This window comes from Haliotis asinina, chromosome 4 (assembly GCF_037392515.1).
Source record: "Haliotis asinina isolate JCU_RB_2024 chromosome 4, JCU_Hal_asi_v2, whole genome shotgun sequence".
Lineage (NCBI taxonomy): Eukaryota > Metazoa > Mollusca > Gastropoda > Lepetellida > Haliotidae > Haliotis > Haliotis asinina.
Genome location: NC_090283.1, coordinates 1,603,290 through 1,629,661, shown reverse-complemented (window position 1 = coordinate 1,629,661; position 26,372 = coordinate 1,603,290). Strand labels below are relative to the sequence as shown.

Here is a 26,372-nt window from a genome sequence, read left to right as displayed (position 1 = left end):
CTAAGTTTAATGTTGCAATGTGTGTGATATTTTAACCCCATTTGTTTGGAGTTGAAAGACTACCCGCAGTAATGCCCTAATGTATGTTAACTAAATACTTAAACAGTCTACGTATGTCCTGATAACACAGATATCTAATCAATGTAGGAACACGAAAAAGTGGTACAAGAACTGTCAGAACGAGTGGCAACATTGCAGCAGCAATTACACGAGAAGGAACGAGCACAACTGGCAGGTACGTGTTGCAGATATGTGTATGTTATGATATACAGTGAAGTTAAATAGGTTCCCAGATAAATTCTGTTGGAGTATTATATATTGATCATCACGTGCTATTCGGTTTGCATCAGGCATACGACTGTCAATGTGGGAGACGAGGCCAGGTTCTCCTCAGCCCTCAGAAAGCAGCGGTTTCTGTGAGTACAAACTGTGACCAGTAAAAATTATTCAAAACAATCCGTACTTAACTGCCCCACATCGTAAGACAAGTCCTGTCCTTAGATGGGTCGTGCTGTCCATGGACGCTCTAGTTATGGACGTGTTAGGGGTACATCAGATGGCAAAGACATTCCAGTGTGTTTATCTCATCAAATACATGCACAAAAATAAATCTTGAACAGTTGGAAGGCAGTTTCCATTCTTCACTTCAGTCCATAAAACATCAGAATTTGTGTCTATGTAATGTGAACTTCTTACTCAAACGATAACAGTAAAATTGTAATTCCTACAGCTGCAGACTTTACTGTTTCAGTTACGGCAACAGATACAATGACAGAAGTTGGTGACGAGGAGATTCAAGATATCACATGTAAGCTGAAACAAGATTGGTGTTTGTTTTATGTATGGACAACTTATGTGTTGCAACAGATGCTAACACTGTCAACAAGCGAGGGATACATAACGACACAGACAAGGATAATATATACATGGATGCCCTCTGAATGATGTATCCTCACTTTGAGGAGAAGCCTATGACAGATAGTGGTTATGTAGTCAGATGAACACGATGCTAAAGTTGATGTCTGATAATAAACTTAATCCAATCACTGTTAATCCCCACGTTCCTTTGGAATAACATAAACCAATTTAATGTCGTCCTGTGTTGTCACTCAGTTATTTGTTTCTGTAAGTAGGTGAGTTGTTATAAATATATATCTTTAAATTACAGATCTACCAGAACCTGGAGGCGGCCACAGACAAACAGGAGGCGCCAGTAAACAACAGGTATTGTCTATTTGACACGTTTGACAACCATTACAGTTACTCCGACACTCTCTTGTGACATTCTTATTGAGGGTTGTTGGAAATGTGACATTACGAGATCAGGATCTGACATATATCTCTCAAATACACGTAAACTGTAAATCAGCTGAAACAAATAAGCACCTGTATTTCGTACGTCTGATCAGTGCTACTCGTTCAGCCATCATTGTTAGAAAGTATAAGTACATGCACAAGGCTGTTAATGTTTGTCTTTCACATTCAGTTACCAATGTTTATAACCCATGTCTTGCAGCACGTGTATAGAGTCGTCACTGATCTGAGAAAACAACTTGCAGACACGACACAGGAGTTGAAAGCCACCAAAGAGAGGATGCACAGACTTGAGATCACACACAAGAAAGGTAACCCTGGACGACAATCACTACATAACCCGCTACTGACAGTCATTATGCAACGACAAATTGAAACCACTGCAAAAGAGCGCACTACATTTTTATTAAACATCAATGCCATAATATTTAGTTTCCTGTTCGGAAATGTAGAACAGATTAGAGTTACTTCCCCTGAATCCAAGTGCTGCGGCCAAGTGTCTGTATCGTCATCATCTAAGAAATATACACAGCAACATCTGAAACAAGACCTACAACTTAGCCTTTCCTAGGGTGTGTATGTGCAATAAACGATACAAGGAAATCCTACCGTGACCGTATGTCACAGGAAGAATGGGAAAGGACCACTTCCATTCGTGACAACTTGTGTCATTCCGGGACAAGTCCACTACCCCACATCAGAACTAAAGTACTGTCGGAGATAGGAAACCTAAAAAGTGTTCTTGGTCTGTTACTATGTATTCCTAAATATTCGCACAACTGCACAACAGGACACGTAACCGCCACGCCACCTATGTCGGCATATCCACGCAAGCAGGCTTAGAGGGCTGTCACTGTAAGAAGTTGTAGAGATGTAAAGAAAAAAAAAAATTTTCCCTATTCCCGACAGTGCTTTAACTGAAACAATACAACTCTATTTCTGTTCAAATTCATCAGTATTAAGCATCGGTCTTCCTTTTAAAGTATTGACCTGCTTTTAAACAATAATTTTTATTATGATGGTGATGATCATTTGTTGAGGGTCCTAACGTAATTGTTCCCAGCAGTTCTACATATATTTCCTGGGTTAGGATGCCTCAAAATAATAACAGAGAGGATCGTCTTATCACAATTAGACATACAGTTCACTTAGACAAAAAGAAGTAAGAAGTAGAAAACAGTGAAGAGTTCGTGGAGAGTCCTGTCATGTCATGATTATATGTACATACTGTGTACCTCACACCACCCCACACACAGAACACCTTGATAGGTACATACTGTGTATCTCACCCTACCCCACACACACAACACCTTGACAGGTACATACTGTGTACCTCACCCCACCCCACACACAGAACACCTTGATAGGTACATACTGTGTACCTCACCCCACCCCACACACTGAACACCTTGATAGGAACATACTGTGTACCTCAAACCACCCCACACACAGAACACCTTGATAGGTACATACTGTGTACCTCACCCCACCCCACACACAGAACACCTTGATAGGTACATACTGTGTATCTCACCCCACCCCACACACTGAACACCTTGATAGGTACATACTGTGTACCTCACCCCACCCCACACACTGAACACCTTGATATGTACATCCTGTGTATCTCACCCCACCCCACACACAGAACACCTTGATAGGTACATACTGTGTACCTCACCCCACCCCACACACTGAACACCTTGATATGTACATCCTGTGTATCTCACCCCACCCCACACACAGAACACCTTGATAGGTACATACTGTGTACCTCACCCCACCCCACACACTGAACACCTTGATATGTACATCCTGTGTATCGCACCCCACCCCACACACAGAACACCTTGATATGTACATACTGTGTATCTCACCCCACCCCACACAGAGAACACCTTGATAGGTACATACTGTGTACCTCACCCCACCCCACACACTGAACACCTTGATATGTACATCCTGTGTATCTCACCCCACCCCACACACAGAACACCTTGATATGTACATACTGTGTATCTCACCCCACCCCACACAGAGAACACCTTGATAGGTACATACTGTGTATCTCACCCTACCCCACACAGACAACACCTTGATAGGTACATACTGTGTATCTCACCCCACCCCATACACAGAACACCTTGATATGTACATACTGTGTATCTCACCCCACCCCACACAGAGAACACCTTGATAGGTACATACTGTGTATCTCACCCTACACCACACAGACAACACCTTGATATGTACATACTGTGTATCTCACCCCACCCCACACAGAGAACACCTTGATAGGTACATACTGTGTATCTCACCCTACACCACACAGACAACACCTTGATATGTACATACTGTGTATCTCCCCCCACCCCACACACAGAACACCTAGATATGTACATACTGTGTATCTCCCCCCACCTCACACACAGAACACCTTGATAGGTACAAACTGTGTATCTCCCCCCACCCCACACACAGAACACCTTGATATGTACATACTGTGTATCTCTCCCCACCTCACACACAGAACACCTTGATAGGTACATACTGTGTATCTCACCCCACCCCACACACAGAACACTTAGATATGTACATACTGTGTATCTCCCCCCACCTCACACACAGAACACCTTGATAGGTACATACTGTGTATCTCCCCCCGCCCAACACACAGAACACCTTGATATGTCCATACTGTGTATCCCCCCCCACCCCACACACAGAACACCTAGATATGTACATACTGTGTATCTCCCCCCACCGAACACAGAGAACACCTTGATAGGTACATACTGTGTATCTGCCCCCACCCCACACACAGAACACCTTGATATGTACATACTGTGTATCTCACCCTACCCCACACAGACAACACCTTGATAGGTACATACTGTGTATCTCACCCCACCCCACACACAGAACACCTTTATATGTACATACTGTGTACATCACACCACCCCACGTACAGAACACCTTGATATGTACATACTGTGTACCTCACACCACCCCACGTACAGAACACCTTGATATGTACATACTGTGTACCTCACCCCACCCCACACACAGAACACCTTGATAGGTACAAACTGTGTACCTCACACCACCCTACACACAGAACACCTTGATAGGTACATACTCTGTACCTTTCCCCACCCCACACACTGAACACCTTGATAGGTACATACTGTGTATCTCACCCCACCCAACACACTGAACACCTTTATATGTACATACTGTTTATCTCACCCCACACAACACAGAGAACATCTTGATATGTACATACTGTGTATATCACTCTACCCCACACAGAGAACACCTTGATAGGTACATACTGTGTATCTCACCCCACCCCACACACAGAACACCTTGATATGTACATACTGTGTATCTCCCCCCACCCCAAACACAGAACATCTGGATGTGTACATACTGTGTACCTCACCCCATTCCACACAGAGAACACCTTGATAGGTACATACTGTGTATCTCACCCCACCCCACACACTGAACACCTTGATAGGTACATACTGTGTATTTCACCCCACCCAACACACTGAACACCTTGATAGGTACATACTGTGTATCTCCCCCCACCCAACACACAGAACACCTTGATAGGTACATACTGTGTACCTCACCACACCCCACACAGAGAACAATATGATAGGTACATACTGTGTACCTCACACCACACACAGAACAGCTGGATATGTACATACTGTGTATCTCCCACACCCAACACACAGAACACCTTGATAGGTACATACTGTGTATCTCAAACCACCCCAAACACTGAACACCTTCATAGGTACATACAGTCTATCTCAGCCCACACCCCTCACAGAGAACACCTTGATAGGTACATACTGTGTATCTCACCCCACCTCACACACAGAACACCTTGATAGGTATATACTCTGTACCTCACCCCACCCCACACACAGAACACCTTGATAAGTATATACTGTGTATCTCACACCACCCAACACACTGAACACCTTTATATGTACATACTGTGTACCTCACCCCACCCCACACACAGAACACCTTGATAGGTACATACTGTGTACCTTACCCCACCCCACACACAGAACACCTTGATAGGTACATACTGTGTATCTCACACCACCCAACACACTGAACACATTTATATGTACATACTGTGTACCTCACACAACCCAACACACTGAACACCTTGATATGTACATACTGTGTATCTCACCCCACCCCACACAGAGAACACCTTGATAGGTATATACTGTGTACCTCACCGCACCCAACACACAGAACACCTTGATAAGTATATACTTTGTATCTCACCCCACCCAACACACTGAACACGTTTATATGTACATACTGTGACCTCACACCACCCCACGTACAGAACACCTTGATCTGTGCATACTGTGTACCTCACACCACCCTACACACAGAACACCTTGATAGGTACATACTGTGTACCTCACCCCACCCCACACACAAAACACCTTGATATGTACATACTGTGTACCTCACACCACCCTACACACAGAACACCTTGATAGGTACATACTGTGTACCTTTCCCCACCCCACACACTGAACACCTAGATATGTACATACTGTGTATCTCACCCCACCCCACACACTGAACACCTTGATAGGTACATACTGTGTATCTCACCCCACCCCACACACAGAAGACCTTGATATGTACATACTGTGTATCTCACCCCACCCCACACACAGAAGACCTTGATATGTACATACTGTGTATCTCCCCCACCCAACACACAGAACACCTTGATAGGTACATACTGTGTATCTCAAACCACCCCAAACACTGAACACCTTCATAGGTACATACAGTCTATCTCAGCCCACACCCCTCACAGAGAACACCTTGATAGGTACATACTGTGTATCTCACCCCACCTCACACACAGAACACCTTGATAGGTATATACTCTGTACCTCACCCCACCCCACACACAGAACACCTTGATAAGTATATACTGTGTACCTCACCCCACCCCACACACAGAACACCTTGATAGGTACATACTGTGTACCTTACCCCACCCCACACACAGAACACCTTGATAGGTACATACTGTGTATCTCACACCACCCAACACACTGAACACCTTTATATGTACATACTGTGTACCTCACACAACCCAACACACTGAACACCTTGATATGTACATACTGTGTATCTCACCCCACCCCACACAGAGAACACCTTGATAGGTATATACTGTGTACCTCACCCCACCCAACACACAGAACACCTTGATAAGTATATACTTTGTATCTCACCCCACCTAACACACTGAACACGTTTATATGTACATACTGTGACCTCACACCACCCCACGTACAGAACACCTTCATCTGTACATACTGTGTACCTCACACCACCCTACACACAGAACACCTTGATAGGTACATACTGTGTACCTTACCCCACCCCACACACAAAACACCTTGATATGTACATACTGTGTACCTCACACCACCCTACACACAGAACACCTTGATAGGTACATACTGTGTACCTCACACCACCCTACACACAGAACACCTTGATAGGTACATACTGTGTACCTTTCCCCACCCCACACACTGAACACCTTGATAGGTAACATACTGTGTATCTCACCCCACCCCACACACAGAAGACCTTGATATGTACATACTGTGTATCTCCCCCCACCCAACACACAGAACACCTTGATAGGTACATACTGTGTATCTCCCCCCACCTCACACACAGAATACCTTGATAGGTACATACTGTGTCCCTCTCACCAACCCACACACAGAACACCTTGATAGGTACATACTGTCTACCTTTCCCCACCCCACACACTGAACACCTTGATAGGTACATACTGTGTATCTCACCCCACCCAACACACTGAACACCTTTATATGTACATACTGTGTATCTCACCCCACACAACACAGAGAACACCTTGATAGGTACATACTGTGTATACAACTCTACCCCACACAGAGAACACCTTGATAGGTACATACTGTGTATCTCACCCCACCCCACACACAGAACATCTTGATATGTACATACTGTGTATCTCCCCCCACCCGACACACAGAACACCTTGATAGGTACATACTGTGTATCTCACCCCACTCCAAACACAGAACATCTTGATGAGTACATACTGTGTACCTCACCCCATCCCACACACAGAACACCTTGATAGGTACATACTGTGTATCTCACCCCACCCCACACACTGAACACCTTGATAGGTACATACTGTGTATCTCACCCCACCCCACACACAGAACACCTTGATAGGTACATACTGTGTATCTCCCCCACCCAACACACAGAACACCTTGATAGGTACATACTGTGTATCTCAAACCACCCCAAATACTGAACACCTTCATAGGTACATACAGTCTATCTCAGCCCACACCCCTCACAGAGAACACCTTGATAGGTACATACTGTGTATCTCACCCCACCTCACACACAGAACACCTTGATAGGTACATACTGTGTACCTCACCCCACCCCACACACAGAACACCTTGATAAGTACATACTGTGTATCTCACCACACCCAACACACTGAACACCTTGATGTGTACATACTGTGTATCTCACCCCACCCCACACAGAGAACACCTTGATATGTACATACTGTGTATCTCCCCCCACCAAACACACTGAACACCTTTATATGTACATACTGTGTACCTCACACCACCCCACGTACAGAAAACCTTGATATGTACATGCTGTGTACCTCACACCACCCTACACACAGAACACCTTGATAGGTACATACTGTGTACCTTACCCCACCCCACACACAAAACACCTTGATATGTACATACTGTGTACCTCACACCACCCTACACACAGAACACCTTGATAGGTACATACTGTGTACCTTTCCCCACCCCACACACTGAACACCTTGATAGGTACATACTGTGTATCTCACCCCACCCAACACACTGAACACCTTTATGTGTACATACTGTGTATCTCACCCTACACAACACAGAGAACACCTTGATAGGTACATACTGTGTATATCACTCTACCCCACACAGAGAACACCTTGATAGGTACATACTGTGTATCTCACCCCACCCCACACACTGAACACCTTCATATGTACATACTGTGTACCTCACACCACACACAGAACAGCTGGATATGTACATACTGTGTATCTCCCCCACCCAACACACAGAACACCTTGATAGGTACATACTGTGTATCTCAAACCACCCCAAACACTAAACACCTTCATAGGTACATACAGTCTATCTCAGCCCACACCCCTCACAGAGACCACCTTGATAGGTACATACTGTGTATCTCACCCCACCTCACACACAGAACACCTTGATAGGTATATACTCTGTACCTCACCCCACCCCACACACAGAACACCTTGATAAGTATATACTGTGTACCTCACCCCACCCAACACACTGAACACCTTTATATGTACATACTGTGTACCTCACACAACCCAACACACTGAACACCTTGATATGTACATACTGTGTATCTCACCCCACCCCACACAGAGAACACCTTGATAGGTATATACTGTGTACCTCACCCCACCCAACACACAGAACACCTTTATAAGTATATACTTTGTATCTCACTCCACCCAACACACTGAACACGTTTATATGTACATACTGTGACCTCACACCACCCCACGTACAGAACACCTTGATCTGTACATACTGTGTACCTCACACCACCCTACACACAGAACACCTTGATAGGTACATACTGTGTACCTTACCCCACCCCACACACAAAACACCTTGATATGTACATACTGTGTACCTCACACCACCCTACACACAGAACACCTTGATAGGTACATACTGTGTACCTTTCCCCACCCCACACACTGAACACCTTGATAGGTACATACTGTGTATCTCACCCCACCCCACACACAGAACACCTTGATATGTACATACTGTGTATCTCCCCCCACCCAACACACAGAACACCTTGATAGGTACATATTGTGTATCTCCCCCCACCTCACACACAGAATACCTTGATAGGTACATACTGTGTCCCTCTCACCAACCCACACACAGAACACCTTGATAGGTACATACTGTGTACCTTTCCCCACCCCACACACTGAACACCTTGATAGGTACATACTGTGTATCTCACCCCACCCCACACACTGAACACCTTTATATGTACATACTGTGTATCTCACCCCACACAACACAGAGAACACCTTGATAGGTACATACTGTGTATACAACTCTACCCCACACAGAGAACACCTTGATAGGTACATACTGTGTATCTCACCCCACCCCACACACAGAACATCTTGATGTGTACATACTGTGTATCTCCCCCCACCCAACACACAGAACACCTTGATAGGTACATTCTGTGTATCTCACCCCACTCCAAACACAGAACATCTTGGTGTGTACATACTGTGTACCTCACCCCATCCCACACACAGAACACCTTGATAGGTACATACTGTGTATCTCACCCCACCCCACACACTGAACACCTTGATAGGTACATACTGTGTATCTCACCCCACCTCACACACAGAACACCTTGATAGGTACATACTGTGTACCTCACCCCACCCCACACACAGAACACCTTGATAAGTACATACTGTGTATCTCACCACACCCAACACACTGAACACCTTGATATGTACATACTGTGTATCTCACCCCACCCCACACAGAGAACACCTTGATATGTACATACTGTGTATCTCCCCCCACCAAACACACTGAACACCTTTATATGTACATACTGTGTACCTCACACCACCCCACGTACAGAACACCTTGATATGTACATACTGTGTACCTCACACCACCCTACACACAGAACACCTTGATAGGTACATACTGTGTACCTTACCCCACCCCACACACAAAACACCTTGATATGTACATACTGTGTACCTCACACCACCCTACACACAGAACACCTTGATAGGTACATACTGTGTACCTTTCCCCACCCCACACACTGAACCTCTTGATAGGTACATACTGTGTATCTCCCCCCACCTCACACACAGAATACCTTGATAGGTACATACTGTGTCCCTCTCACCAACCCACACACAGAACACCTTGATAGGTACATACTGTCTACCTTTCCCCACCCCACACACTGAACACCTTGATAGGTACATACTGTGTATCTCACCCCACCCAACACACTGAACACCTTTATATGTACATACTGTGTATCTCACCCCACACAACACAGAGAACACCTTGATAGGTACATACTGTGTATACAACTCTACCCCACACAGAGAACACCTTGATAGGTACATACTGTGTATCTCACCCCACCCCACACACAGAACATCTTGATATGTACATACTGTGTATCTCCCCCCACCCGACACACAGAACACCTTGATAGGTACATACTGTGTATCTCACCCCACTCCAAACACAGAACATCTTGATGAGTACATACTGTGTACCTCACCCCATCCCACACACAGAACACCTTGATAGGTACATACTGTGTATCTCACCCCACCCCACACACTGAACACCTTGATAGGTACATACTGTGTATCTCACCCCACCCCACACACAGAACACCTTGATAGGTACATACTGTGTATCTCCCCCACCCAACACACAGAACACCTTGATAGGTACATACTGTGTATCTCAAACCACCCCAAATACTGAACACCTTCATAGGTACATACAGTCTATCTCAGCCCACACCCCTCACAGAGAACACCTTGATAGGTACATACTGTGTATCTCACCCCACCTCACACACAGAACACCTTGATAGGTACATACTGTGTACCTCACCCCACCCCACACACAGAACACCTTGATAAGTACATACTGTGTATCTCACCACACCCAACACACTGAACACCTTGATGTGTACATACTGTGTATCTCACCCCACCCCACACAGAGAACACCTTGATATGTACATACTGTGTATCTCCCCCCACCAAACACACTGAACACCTTTATATGTACATACTGTGTACCTCACACCACCCCACGTACAGAAAACCTTGATATGTACATGCTGTGTACCTCACACCACCCTACACACAGAACACCTTGATAGGTACATACTGTGTACCTTACCCCACCCCACACACAAAACACCTTGATATGTACATACTGTGTACCTCACACCACCCTACACACAGAACACCTTGATAGGTACATACTGTGTACCTTTCCCCACCCCACACACTGAACACCTTGATAGGTACATACTGTGTATCTCACCCCACCCAACACACTGAACACCTTTATGTGTACATACTGTGTATCTCACCCTACACAACACAGAGAACACCTTGATAGGTACATACTGTGTATATCACTCTACCCCACACAGAGAACACCTTGACAGGTACATACTGTGTACCTCCCCCCCACCCCACACACAGAACACCTTGATATGTGCATACTGTGTATCTCCCCCCACCCAACACACAAAACACCTTGATAGGTACATACTGTGTATCTCACCCCACCCCACACACTGAACACCTTCATATGTACATACTGTGTACCTCACACCACACACAGAACAGCTGGATATGTACATACTGTGTATCTCCCCCACCCAACACACAGAACACCTTGATAGGTACATACTGTGTATCTCAAACCACCCCAAACACTAAACACCTTCATAGGTACATACAGTCTATCTCAGCCCACACCCCTCACAGAGACCACCTTGATAGGTACATACTGTGTATCTCACCCCACCTCACACACAGAACACCTTGATAGGTATATACTCTGTACCTCACCCCACCCCACACACAGAACACCTTGATAAGTATATACTGTGTACCTCACCCCACCCAACACACTGAACACCTTTATATGTACATACTGTGTACCTCACACAACCCAACACACTGAACACCTTGATATGTACATACTGTGTATCTCACCCCACCCCACACAGAGAACACCTTGATAGGTATATACTGTGTACCTCACCCCACCCAACACACAGAACACCTTGATAAGTATATACTTTGTATCTCACTCCACCCAACACACTGAACACGTTTATATGTACATACTGTGACCTCACACCACCCCACGTACAGAACACCTTGATCTGTACATACTGTGTACCTCACACCACCCTACACACAGAACACCTTGATAGGTACATACTGTGTACCTTACCCCACCCCACACACAAAACACCTTGATATGTACATACTGTGTACCTCACACCACCCTACACACAGAACACCTTGATAGGTACATACTGTGTACCTTTCCCCACCCCACACACTGAACACCTTGATAGGTACATACTGTGTATCTCACCCCACCCCACACACAGAACACCTTGATATGTACATACTGTGTATCTCCCCCCACCCAACACACAGAACACCTTGATAGGTACATATTGTGTATCTCCCCCCACCTCACACACAGAATACCTTGATAGGTACATACTGTGTCCCTCTCACCAACCCACACACAGAACACCTTGATAGGTACATACTGTGTACCTTTCCCCACCCCACACACTGAACACCTTGATAGGTACATACTGTGTATCTCACCCCACCCCACACACTGAACACCTTTATATGTACATACTGTGTATCTCACCCCACACAACACAGAGAACACCTTGATAGGTACATACTGTGTATACAACTCTACCCCACACAGAGAACACCTTGATAGGTACATACTGTGTATCTCACCCCACCCCACACACAGAACATCTTGATGTGTACATACTGTGTATCTCCCCCCACCCAACACACAGAACACCTTGATAGGTACATTCTGTGTATCTCACCCCACTCCAAACACAGAACATCTTGGTGTGTACATACTGTGTACCTCACCCCATCCCACACACAGAACACCTTGATAGGTACATACTGTGTATCTCACCCCACCCCACACACTGAACACCTTGATAGGTACATACTGTGTATCTCACCCCACCTCACACACAGAACACCTTGATAGGTACATACTGTGTACCTCACCCCACCCCACACACAGAACACCTTGATAAGTACATACTGTGTATCTCACCACACCCAACACACTGAACACCTTGATATGTACATACTGTGTATCTCACCCCACCCCACACAGAGAACACCTTGATATGTACATACTGTGTATCTCCCCCCACCAAACACACTGAACACCTTTATATGTACATACTGTGTACCTCACACCACCCCACGTACAGAACACCTTGATATGTACATACTGTGTACCTCACACCACCCTACACACAGAACACCTTGATAGGTACATACTGTGTACCTTACCCCAACCCACACACAAAACACCTTGATATGTACATACTGTGTACCTCACACCACCCTACACACAGAACACCTTGATAGGTACATACTGTGTACCTTTCCCCACCCCACACACTGAACACCTTGATAGGTACATACTGTGTATCTCACCCCACCCAACACACTGAACACCTTTATATGTACATATTGTGTATCTCACCCTACACAACACAGAGAACACCTTGATAGGTACATACTCTGTATATCACTCTACCCCACACAGAGAACACCTTGATAGGTACATACTGTGTATCTCACCCCACCCCACACACAGAACACCTTGATGTGTACATACTGTGTATCTCCCCCCACCCAACACACAGAAAACCTTGATAGGTACATACTGTGTATCTCACCCCACCCCACACACAGAACACCTTGATGTGTACAGACTGTGTACCTCACCCCATCCCACACAGAGAATACCTTGATAGGTACATACTGTGTATCTAACCCCACCCCACACACTGTACACCTTGATATGTTCATACTGTGTACCTCACCCCACACACAGAACACCTAGATATGTACATACTGTGTATCTCCCCCACCCAACACACAGAACACCTTGATAGGTACATACTGTGTATCTCAAACCACCCCAAACACTGAACAACTTGAAAAGTACATACTGTGTATCTCACTCCACCCCACACACTAAAAACCTTGATATATACATTCAGTGTACCTCATCCCACCCCACACCCGGAACATCTTGATGGGTACATACTGCGTATCTCACCCCACCCCACACACTGAACACCTTGATAGGTACATCCAGTCTATCTCAGCCCACACCACACACAGAACACCTTGATAGGTACATACTGTGTATCTCACCCCACCTCACACACAGAACACCTTGATAGGTACATACTGTGTATCTCACCCCACCCAACACACAGAAGACCTTGAAAGGTACATACTGTGTATCTCACCCCACCCAACACACAGAACACCTTGATATGTACATACTGTGTATCTCACCCCACCCCACACACTGAACACCTTGATATGTACATACTGTGTACCTCACACCACCCCACACACAGAACACCTTGATAGGTACATACTGTGTACCTTACCCCACCCCACACACTGAACACCTTGATAGGTACATACTGTGTATTTCACCCCACCCAACACACTGAACACCTTTATATGTACATACTGTGTATCTCACCCCACACCACACAGAGAACACCTTTATATGTTCATACTGTGTACCTCACCCCACACACAGAACACCTAGATATGTACATACTGTGTATCTCCCCCACCCAACACACAGAACACCTTGATAGGTACATACTGTGTATCTCAAACCACCCCAAACACTGAACAACTTGAAAAGTACATACTGTGTATCTCACTCCACCCCACACACTAAAAACCTTGATATATACATTCAGTGTACCTCATCCCACCCCACACCCGGAACATCTTGATGGGTACATACTGCGTATCTCACCCCACCCCACACACTGAACACCTTGATAGGTACATCCAGTCTATCTCAGCCCACACCACACACAAAACACCTTGATAGGTATATACTGTGTATCTCACCCCACCTCACACACAGAACACCTTGATAGGTACATACTGTGTATCTCACCCCACCCCCCACACAGAAGACCTTGAAAGGTACATACTGTGTATCTCACCCCACCCAACACACAGAACACCTTGATATGTACATACTGTGTATCTCACCCCACCCCACACACTGAACACCTTGATATGTACATACTGTGTACCTCACACCACCCCACACACTGAACACCTTGATAGGTACATACTGTGTATTTCACCCCACCCAACACACTGAACACCTTTATATGTACATACTGTGCATCTCACCCCACACCACACAGAGAACACCTTGATATGTACATACAGTCTATCTCACTCTACCCCACACAGAGAACACCTTGACAGGTACATACTGTGTACCTCCCCCCCACCCCACACACAGAACACCTTGATATGTGCATACTGTGTATCTCCCCCCACCCAACACACAAAACACCTTGATAGGTACATACTGTGTATCTACCCCCACCCCAAACACTGAACACCTTCATAGGTACATACAGTCTATCTCAGCCCACACCACACACAGAACACCTTGATAGGTACATACTGTGTACCTCACCCCACCCCACACAGAGAACACCTTGATAGGTACATACTGTGTACCTTACCCCACCCAACACACTGAACACCTTTATATGTACATACTGTGTATCTCACCCCACCCCACACAGAGAACACCATGATATGTACATACTGTGTATCTCCCCCCACCCAACACACTGAACACCTTTATATGTACATACTGTGTACCTCACACCACCCCACGTACAGAACACCTTGATATGTACATACTGTGTACCTCACACCACCCTACACACAGAACGCCTTGATAGGTACATACTGTGTACCTTACCCCACCCCACACACAAAACACCTTGATGTGTACATACTGTGTACCTCACACCACCCTACACAGAGAACACCTTGATAGGTACATACTGTGTACCTTTTCCCCACCCCACACACTGAACACCTTGATAGGTACATACTGTGTATCTCACCCCACCCAACACACTGAACACCTTTATATGTACATACTGTGTATCTCACCCCACACAACACAGAGAACACCTTGATAGGTACATACTGTGTATATCACTCTACCCCACACAGAGAACACCTTGATAGGTACATACTGTGTATCTCAACCCACCCCACACACAGACCACCTTGATATGTACATACTGTGTATCTCCCCCCACCCAACACACAGAACACCTTGATAGGTACATACTGTGTATCTCACCCCACCCAACACACAGAACACCTTGATATGTACATACTGTGTATCTCCCCCCACCCAACACACTGAACACCTTGATAAGTGCATACTGTGTATCTCACCCCACACACACACAGAACACCTTGATGTGTACATACTGTGTACCTCACCCCATCCCACACAGAGAACACCTTGATATGTGCACACCGTGTATGTCACCCTACCCCACACAGAGAACACCTTGATAGGTACATACTGTTTATCACACCCCACCCCACACACTGAACACCTTGATTTATACATACTGTGTACCTCACCCCACACAGAGAACACCTTGACAGGTACATACTGTGAATCTCACCCCACCCCACACACTGAACACCTTGATATGTACATACTGTGTACCTCACCCCACACACAGAACACCTAGATATGTACATACTGTGTATCTCCCAAACCCAACACACAGAACACCTTGATAGGTACATACTGTGTATCTCAAACCACCCCAAACACAGAACACCTTGAAAGGTACATACTGTGTATCTCACTCCACCCCACACACTAAAAACCTTGATATATACATACAGTGTACCTCATCCCACCCAACACACGGAACATCTTGATAGGTACATACTGTCTATCTCACCCCACCCCACACACTGAACACCTTGATAGGTACATACAGTCTATCTCAGCCCACACCACACACAGAACACCTTGATAGGTACAGACTGTGTATCTCACACCACCTCACACACAGAACACCTTGATAGGTACATACTGTGTACCTTACCCCATCCCACACACTGAACATCTTGAAAGGTACATACTGTGTATCTCACCCCACCCCACACACTAAACACCTTGATAGGTACATACAGTCTATCTCAGCCCACACCACACACAGAACACCTTGATAGGTACATACTGTGTACCTCACCCCACCCCACACAGAGAACACCTTGATAGGTACATACTGTGTACCTTACCCCACCCAACACACTGAACACCTTTATATGTACATACTGTGTATCTCACCCCACACCACACAGAGAACACCTTCATATGTATATACAGTCCATCTCACTCTACCCCACACAGAGAACACCTTGATAGGTACATACTGTGTATCTCACCCCCACCCCACACACAGAACACCTTGATATGTACATACTGTGTATCTTCCCCCACCCAATACACAGAACACCTTGATAGGTACATACTGTGTATCTCACCCCACCCAACACACAGAACACCTTGATAGGTACATACTGTGTATCTCACCCCACACAGAGAACACCTAAATATGTGCACACCGTGTATCTCACCCCATCCCACACAGAGAACACCTTGATAGGTACATACTGTGTATCTCACCCCACCGCAGACACTGAACACCTTGATTTGTACATACTGTGTACCTCAACCCACACACAGAACACCTAGATATGTACATACCGTGTATCTCCCCCACCCAACACACAGAACACCTTGATAGGTACATACTGTCTATCTCAAACCACCCCAAACACAGAACACCTTGATAGGTACATACTGTGTATCTCACTCCACCCCACACACTGAACACCTTGATATGTACATACTGTGTACCTCATCCCACCCAACACACAGAACACCTTGATGGGTACATACTGTGTACCTCACCCCACCGCACACACTGAACACCTTGATAGGTACATACAGTCTATCTCACCCCACACCACACACAGAACACCTTGATAAGTACATACTGTGCATCTCACTCCACCCAACACACAGAACACCTTGATAGGTACATACTGTGTACCTCACCCCACCCAACACACAGAACACCTTGATAGGTACATACTGTGTACCTCACCACACCCCACACACAGAACACCTTGATAGGTACATACTGTGTACCTCACCCCACCCCACACACAGAACACATTGATAGGTACATACTGTGTACCTCACCCCATCCCACACACAGAACACCTTGATATGTACATACTGTGTATCTCACTCCACCCCACACACAGAACACCTTGATAGGTACATACTGTGTTTCTCACCCCACCCCACACACAGAACACCTTGAAAGGTACATACTGTGTACCTCACCCCACCTCACACACAGAAGACCTTGATAGGTACATACTGTGTATCTCACCCCACACCACACACTGAACACCTTGATGTGTACATACTGTGTACCTCACTCCACCCCACACACAGAACACCTTGATAGGTACATACTGTGTACCTCACCCCACCCCACACAGAGAACACCTTGATATGTACATACTGTATACCTCACCCCACCCCACACAGAGAACACCTTGAAAGGTACATACTGTGTACCTCCCCTACCCCATAAGACCTTGAGAGGTACATACTGTGTACCTCCCCACCCTCCACTCCCCACAGCACACACACACACACACACACACACACACACACACACACACACACACACACACACACACACACACACACATACACACACACACACGCACACACAGAGCAGCTTGATACGCACATACTGTGTACCTCACCCCACATCACACACACACCTTCATAGGTACATGCTGTGTACCTCCCCCCTACTCTACACACATAACACCTTGATATGTACAAACTGTGTACCTCACACCACCCCACGTACAGAACACCTTGATATATGAATATATATGAATACCTGTTTATATGAATATCTTTAGAGTTTGATATACTGTCATCACAATTGTTTTAATCGAATATGAATGGGATTATATTATCTAAAACCGTGATAGTAAAACTGTATAAACAATTTCTATTAATATTATCACTTTTACTTATAAGGTTGAACTAAATCGTTGTTCATTATCCTGTGCGTATGAAACTGAACATTAGTTTCAATGTATTATTGAATATTGTACATGATAAGAACTAAAGTACAAGTTGCAGTCATGGCTGCCTATAACACTTGTGTAAAAAGTCTAAATGTGGTGTACTTCTCCAACTGTGTGAATTTCCTATATAAATATTATTCAAACAATCCAAAACGTTCAAATAATAACAACGTATGCAATACATATATCCAGGTATGCGATGATACTGAACAAGGGTAAATGTAGATACTGAAGGTAGTTTGCAACATATGTCATGTTTGGAATTTCACTTTCTTAGTAAAGTACGAATTCTAGTACTTTTTTTCGGTTGAGTCCCATCCGGGATTCGAACCCGCACCCTCAGAGTCAGGCACCTAATCGCCAGCACACAAAGTCAGCCGCCTAGCCCGCTCAGCCACCGCGACTTCCACAAAACTGAAAGTCGGACAACTGGTAGTCTAGACTGCGTACTTTGTGTACCCCTCTGATGAGTGTAAATTGGCACGGCTCCCACGGCCGTAGTTTCATGAAAACAATGCTTGAATGATGGTTCCACCGACCTTCACCTCAAAGAAATTGCCTAGCATGTACAACAATGTTGACATCACTACCGCTGACCGATTTCTTACAAAATGGCGGCTTTGCTAGCAAGGGTAAACAGGATTTTGCGAGCCCTTTTCCTTTGATTCAACGATCGTTTGTGGATAACTATGAGATGTAAGTAATATAAATGATTTTGACTATTTTTGCATTGTTATATAGATCTGCCATTATCATTCTGCGTGGCTTTGCATCTCCCATGACATCACGCTGCTCGGAAACTTTCACAATTTAGTTGAATTATCAAATCAGTGAGTTATATCTACATTTAATCTACTATAGCTTGCTACGATACTCTTCCCATGGACATTCCAAAGATACTGAGCTATTCAAAGCAATGAATACACGGCTGGATGTCAGAAACATTCTGAAAATGTTCAAGTCTAAAATCGGATGTTTTTGTTTACATTTGAAACAAGGGCAGCCTTTCGCTTTCACACCCAGTGGATATCGTTTCGTTTTATCTTGACAGTTGGTTTTGGTGACAGAGACCAGTTGTAATTTGATTCTAAAATTTATGGGGAATTGAATGATGCATTTGTTGCAGCTGAATATGAAATATACATGATGAAATAGGCGTCGCAATACCGTCCTTCGCGAAAAGTAATTTTGTAAACACTTTCTAACATGGCGGAAAGCGCTCGATCTTCGGCGTTCCTGTACGTGTATTTTTGTATCATCCCAGACGATTCTAGAGTTATCGGCGACGTTTCAGATTTATTATTTGTGGGATTATGTCCAACCGATATCAGATATCACTAATATGCCATATTTGAAGTTCAACTGACCCAGTAATTGAACTGACCCGCGATTTCGTGTTGTGTAAAACTTGACGACATTTACGATGAGGCCTATTTGGAAATGTAATTTTAAGCACATTAGCTTTGTCTGAGATATTAGTGGATGGTGTCAAGAAACAGGGAATTTCCCCCAAAATTCAAAAGTGTGAGGTGTATTTGTATCCGAGGTATATTTAGAATTTTCCTGGACTTGAAAGTGAGGGTTGCAGAGGAAGGACATATATGCCCTGTGACATCCTGGGGGTTAAACACCTAGGATACTCGTATATGATGCTGTGTACCTCACCCCTCCTAACCCACTCTCCCCCACCACCACCACCACGCAAAGAACAGTTTTATAGGCGGATGGTAGTTGCCTACCTCCACCCACCCCAAAACACATACGCCACAGAGAATAACTCTATAGGTACATGATACTGTGTAGCTCACACCCCCTCACCCAACCCCTCACACAGAACAGCTGCATAGCCACATGATACTGTATACCTCACCTCACCCCACCCCCAAAACAGAACAGCTTTAAGGCCTCATGATACTGTGTACCTCACCAGACCCCCAAAACAGAAGAGCTTTAAAGCCTCATGATACTGTGTACCTCACCCCACCCCCAATACAGAACAGCTTTAAAGCCTCATGATACTGTGTACCTCACCAGACCCCCAATACAGAACAGCTTTATAGCCACACACAATTCACGGAATGACTTGTCTTTAAATTGACAGTATTGTAGTCAATATCTATGTTTGTGTACTCTATTGATGTATGAATATCCTGAAGATTGTAAAACAATAGTTTTATGATTACCATTAGCAATGTGTGAGTACTTTGTGAAAGAAAAACTGGAGAACTGCTGATGATGCAAAACATTTTTTCTCGGGATAGTAAAGAATGATCTGACGGCACATTATCTGATCTTGTAAATTCAATGTGGTCTGTCACGAGTTAACTCCCCTTCTCGGGAAAAGGTTGTGATAGCCGCAACACCATAACACGTATTTTTCCTGAATGTGTGTTTACACAAGGCGTAGTTTGTGCATATATGTAACTGCCGGGCGCTGGTCAAACTATTGCACTCGTCTGGTGGTTAAGAAAACGTTAAGGTGGGAAGGGAAGGTATCTCTCTCACTGTTAACACCCAGAGAAATACGCGTACAAGGAAACAATTAAAAGAAAAACGTTTTGATATGCTCGTTTGAGTTTTGATTACAGCCAAAACAGTTTCAGAATATTATCTGTCAACCAAATTACTGGAGACAGTGCTAGTACACGATGCTGGTGTTGCGGTTCAGTTAGGTATAGCCTCAATGAGGTATCCATCACTTGGTATTGGCTGTTGCTTAACGCCGCACTGATCAATATTTTCCAGGCTTCGACCTAAAAATAGTGGAGTCGGGACCAAACAATCCAGTGAACAAAAGCATGAGCTTCGTTCGCCGCAAATAGTTTAATAATGATATGTGTCAACTAAGTCAGCCGGCCTGACAACTCGATCAGGTTAGTTGCCCCTAACCACAAACATGGGTTACTGAAGATCATTTCTAATCTGGATCTTCATTGATAACGCTTTTGAATGCGTAAATAATGGTGACTTGATCAGACAATCCTGTGATTGATGTCAGGAACACCGTCGAGAGCACCAAATACATATATGTTGTTGTATTGTTGTTACTATGTTTTCTGTAATTGTTTGGTGTGTGCACCTCGCGTCAGCACGTGTTGAATGTAAGAGAATGTACGTCACAAAACGTGAAGTCAGTTACACCTGGTGATAAATATTTACGACATTTGATGTGTTTTATACCTTTGCATCTGTGTTTCCGTTACACTGGGCATGTTGTAGAGACAATGATCAGTTTTACCCCATATGGAATCTGTACAACCAGATAACTAAGACATAGAACGCAACATAACCTTTGTTTGCCCCATGCGATTCGGGTGAAAATGTCCATAGTATTTTGAAGGCAGAGCTATCATTTTTTTTCGCGGAGGCGTTTGTACTAAAAATTCCTTAAACTCGTATTACACAAGGATAAGCGGTTCTGACATCAAAGTTACATTACCTGCTGTCTTAAAATTGCGGTAGTAATTACTGAGTGTAGGTGTTGGTAATAATTGCTACAGAGATACATATAAGCACATATCTCGGGTAACACGTAGACTTCAGCAGACAAATCCACGCTACTTTCGTTATTCAGTCCATTGATGTGTGCACCTGTCTAGTGAATGTAAAACATAAATTTAAGTCAGCCGTGCCTTAGATCTCGCAACTTATCATCAATGTCACCAACATCTGCAATACATGCTGAAGCAGCACAGTAAATGTTGACTGTTGTATATCGGGCAGATTCAGGTGTGGCGGTGTGGGGAAGGGGGCGGGGGTTGTCGTTCATTAGCGTGGCGTGCTGCAAGGATTACCGGGCACCACATGCAATCGAGCGCCAAACTCGGTGCTGCTCCTCACATGAAACGTCACAATGACGTCATAACTCGCACCTTAGCGCGACCAGTGTCGCTGGTCTGGGCATTTCCAGGCTGACAATGAGAGGTGTCTGTTGTGTGAGGACGGAAGCGGGGTAAGTTTGTTATCACTGTATTTTCAACCATTAGTTAAACAGGTGCAGCCATGAACAGAGCTGAGTGGACAATACTACTGTGGGATATAGGCAACAGGTACTTGCATGTTAAAATGTGACTGGATACCATGGTTAATGTAATAAATTAACAAAACAAGTACAATCTACTGCGTGAACTTATAACACGCATGACGGGATAAGTGTTTGGGACTTGCTGTAAGGGCCGAAGGAGGATAGTTTTTGACACTTGCATATATTGTCAGAAGAAAATCTGTAGTTATCAGGAAAAGGTCAGGGCAAAGTCAGATAATTTTGGTCTGCCCTGACCGTGGGAACCCTGGATTGAGTGTTCGTGTGCACGGTAGCTTCATGAGTAGAAAATGCTGTGAAACTTATGGGGTCGTGGAGAAACTCCTAACACCAATAAACAGCCGCCACCATTACCTTTCTCCAGTTTGCTCTGTTCATAAGCATTTACAAAATAATAAATGTAACTTGATAGACTGTTGATAGACTTTAGAAATAAAATATGTTTAGAAGGCTACATTTACATTGACTAAACAAGACAAAAATAATTTGCGTGTCCATGTTTTACATTGGACGGCGACTGTAGCGTCGCTATTTTGTAAAGCGTAGCAATATCTGATTTACAAACACGGCGGTGAATTTGTAGTGTTAGCTAGTCGGGTTTTCAAGAAGGTGATGTTTTCAGTCTTAACACCTTCAGTGTGGAGCTGTCAAAGTCTACACAGCTCACTGTAGAATACACCTGTTGTCTGTAATCCTGTAATAATTACGAAGACAGGGACCCGTTAAGTGAAGATGTCGCCAAGTGTGTTGAATTCCACTTTAACCTGCCACCAACAAACGTTCCCAGGCTACAAAGGAACCCCATGTTTTAGTTATTTTCCGATGTGGATGCCCTGTTATGGTGGGTATGACAATTTTGCTTTTATATCCAGGGGCAAGATATTAAACGGTATATACCACAGTAGAGTCAGTTTGACCTCCGTCGCTCTGTTTTCTATATCACTGTTTGTAATGAACAATAACTGAACGTCCTGGCAAATGCATGTGAACTATGTGAACCTGTTGTATGTAAAACAATACGCCAATATTCTGACAAGCACACAAGCACTAGGGTTGACGGACCCCATTCTACCAGAATAGAACCTACTCAACCCTAGATGTATGTTGTCAGGGGAGACTGGGTGTCATACATATAAACATATAACAGTTGATTGGATGTTTGTTTTGTTATTTACAGGTCCAGTCACAGGGAAGAAGGCAGACAGCCAAGGTAGCGTACAGCATTATATATAAGTTGATGTATGATGTCAATTCAGGTGAAACCACCATAAATAATAATACCACTGCAAGTCAACATATGTTAATGCTTCCACATTGTTGTGTAAGTTGTTTCCTGGGCAATATATGATTCCTGTGTTGAAATCTAGTACAGGACATATAGTCTGTGTTGAAGTGTGTTCTGCATGACATATTCTGTGTTGAAGTCTACTACATGACATATTGTGTGTTACAGCCTGGAGCGAGATGGAAGCACTGAAACCTGGACGAACACCGAAGTACCTGGTAGGTGGGAGGGTATGGTGAAGCAGATATTCTAGTCACTAGTATACCATGGTGTCAGGCTCTCAGATCTGTCAGAAACCTTTGTCCTTTCTAAACACAATCCCGGTGTCATCTCTCCTCGAAAACTGTACCATACATTCTGCTCATTGATATACATGTTATATATTTGTAATATAACACCATCGATGATACATGTAATAAAGAAACAACGCAATCAATGTAATGTAATATAATGTAATGAATCTGGTGTTTGTTCTAACCCTCATGTTTGTCTCCACAGCCACGAGCAGGGACACACGGAAGTCTGGGACTCCATCAAGACACACGAGGTGGGTGGAGACAATGTCACGTGTGTTGTAGTGGGGAGAACTATCAGTTTACATTCTCACGATGTTAACATTCTAATGATCTAACGTGTAAAAGTATGAACTAGTTCTTGTCATTCCCTGACAGTTTGTTGTCAGCCATGATACATGTATAGATTATGTATCAAGAGTTTTGTATCATCAGTGTAAGATGTGAACAACGCAGCTGTAAGATAAAGATGTCCGACCTGTGTACAGAGTTTACTCTGTGTTACAGCGACACCGACTCCCTCACGTAGAGACGCCCGGGCAGACGCCGACCTCCATGTCGCCTGCTTGTGGGGGAAACTGGTGGAGGTGAAGCGGATCCTGGACACAGGTCGGGCTGACGTCAACAGTGGAGATGAAGGCGGGATGACGCCGGTGATGAGGGCAGCATTTGGGAGACACAGAGATGTGGTGGAGCTGCTTGTGAGTCGAGGTGCTGATGTGTCACTGGTGGACGATGTCGGTGACAACATCCTTCACTGGGCCTGTCGGGGAGGAGACAGGAAGACGGTGGAGTTTGTGCTGTCTCTGGACGGGGTGGACGTCAACAGTAGAGATGGAGGCGGGATGAACGCCAGGAACAACGACGGGCACACCGCCGCCGACGTGGCGAGAGACTGGGGACATCGTCAACTGTCGGATTTCCTGGTGTCACGTGGTACACAGTGAAGTGACGGTAGTGTTGATGTAGACACTGATGGAGGACATGTCGTTACTGACGCTGTCGTGGTTTGTGCCGTTCACGTCGTCGCGTTGTCTATAATTCAGTATCAAGGTGAGAATATTTGTTGTGTTTGAGGAGAAATAAACTTTGTTGAGAATATTTTCAGACATTTTGTTGTTTATGGAACTTTACAGAATCAGGTAAGGACATTGTTGACTGTAAATATTGATGATATGTCGTCGGTATATGAACCCTGCATCTCGTGATGTAGTTCTGTTTTAATTATGTGTCATAATTTCCTCATTAATCGTGAAACACACAACAACAAAATGTTTGTTTACATCTCGCTGCACTCTGTGACCTCAGACTGAGCCGAGGTTCAGCCAGCTGGCGCGGCGCCAAATGCAG

At 44.7% G+C, this 26,372-nt stretch overlaps 1 protein-coding gene across 2 annotated transcripts in view; it reads left to right on the top strand.

Moving 5' to 3' along the window:
* LOC137280700 (uncharacterized) overlaps positions 1 to 26,123 on the top strand; it is a 35,735-nt gene extending 9,612 nt beyond the window's left edge. For both annotated transcript variants that reach the window (XM_067811916.1, XM_067811917.1), the window contains exons 6-14: positions 148 to 235; positions 351 to 416; positions 752 to 808; positions 1,169 to 1,224; positions 1,517 to 1,625; positions 24,622 to 24,654; positions 24,898 to 24,947; positions 25,228 to 25,276; positions 25,530 to 26,123. In XM_067811916.1, the coding sequence (XP_067668017.1) occupies positions 148 to 235; positions 351 to 416; positions 752 to 808; positions 1,169 to 1,224; positions 1,517 to 1,625; positions 24,622 to 24,654; positions 24,898 to 24,947; positions 25,228 to 25,276; positions 25,530 to 25,969 (948 nt within the window). In that variant the 3' untranslated portion in view covers positions 25,970 to 26,123. The remainder of the gene's footprint in view (positions 1 to 147; positions 236 to 350; positions 417 to 751; positions 809 to 1,168; positions 1,225 to 1,516; positions 1,626 to 24,621; positions 24,655 to 24,897; positions 24,948 to 25,227; positions 25,277 to 25,529) is intronic.
* The last annotated feature ends 249 nt before the right edge of the window (positions 26,124 to 26,372 follow it).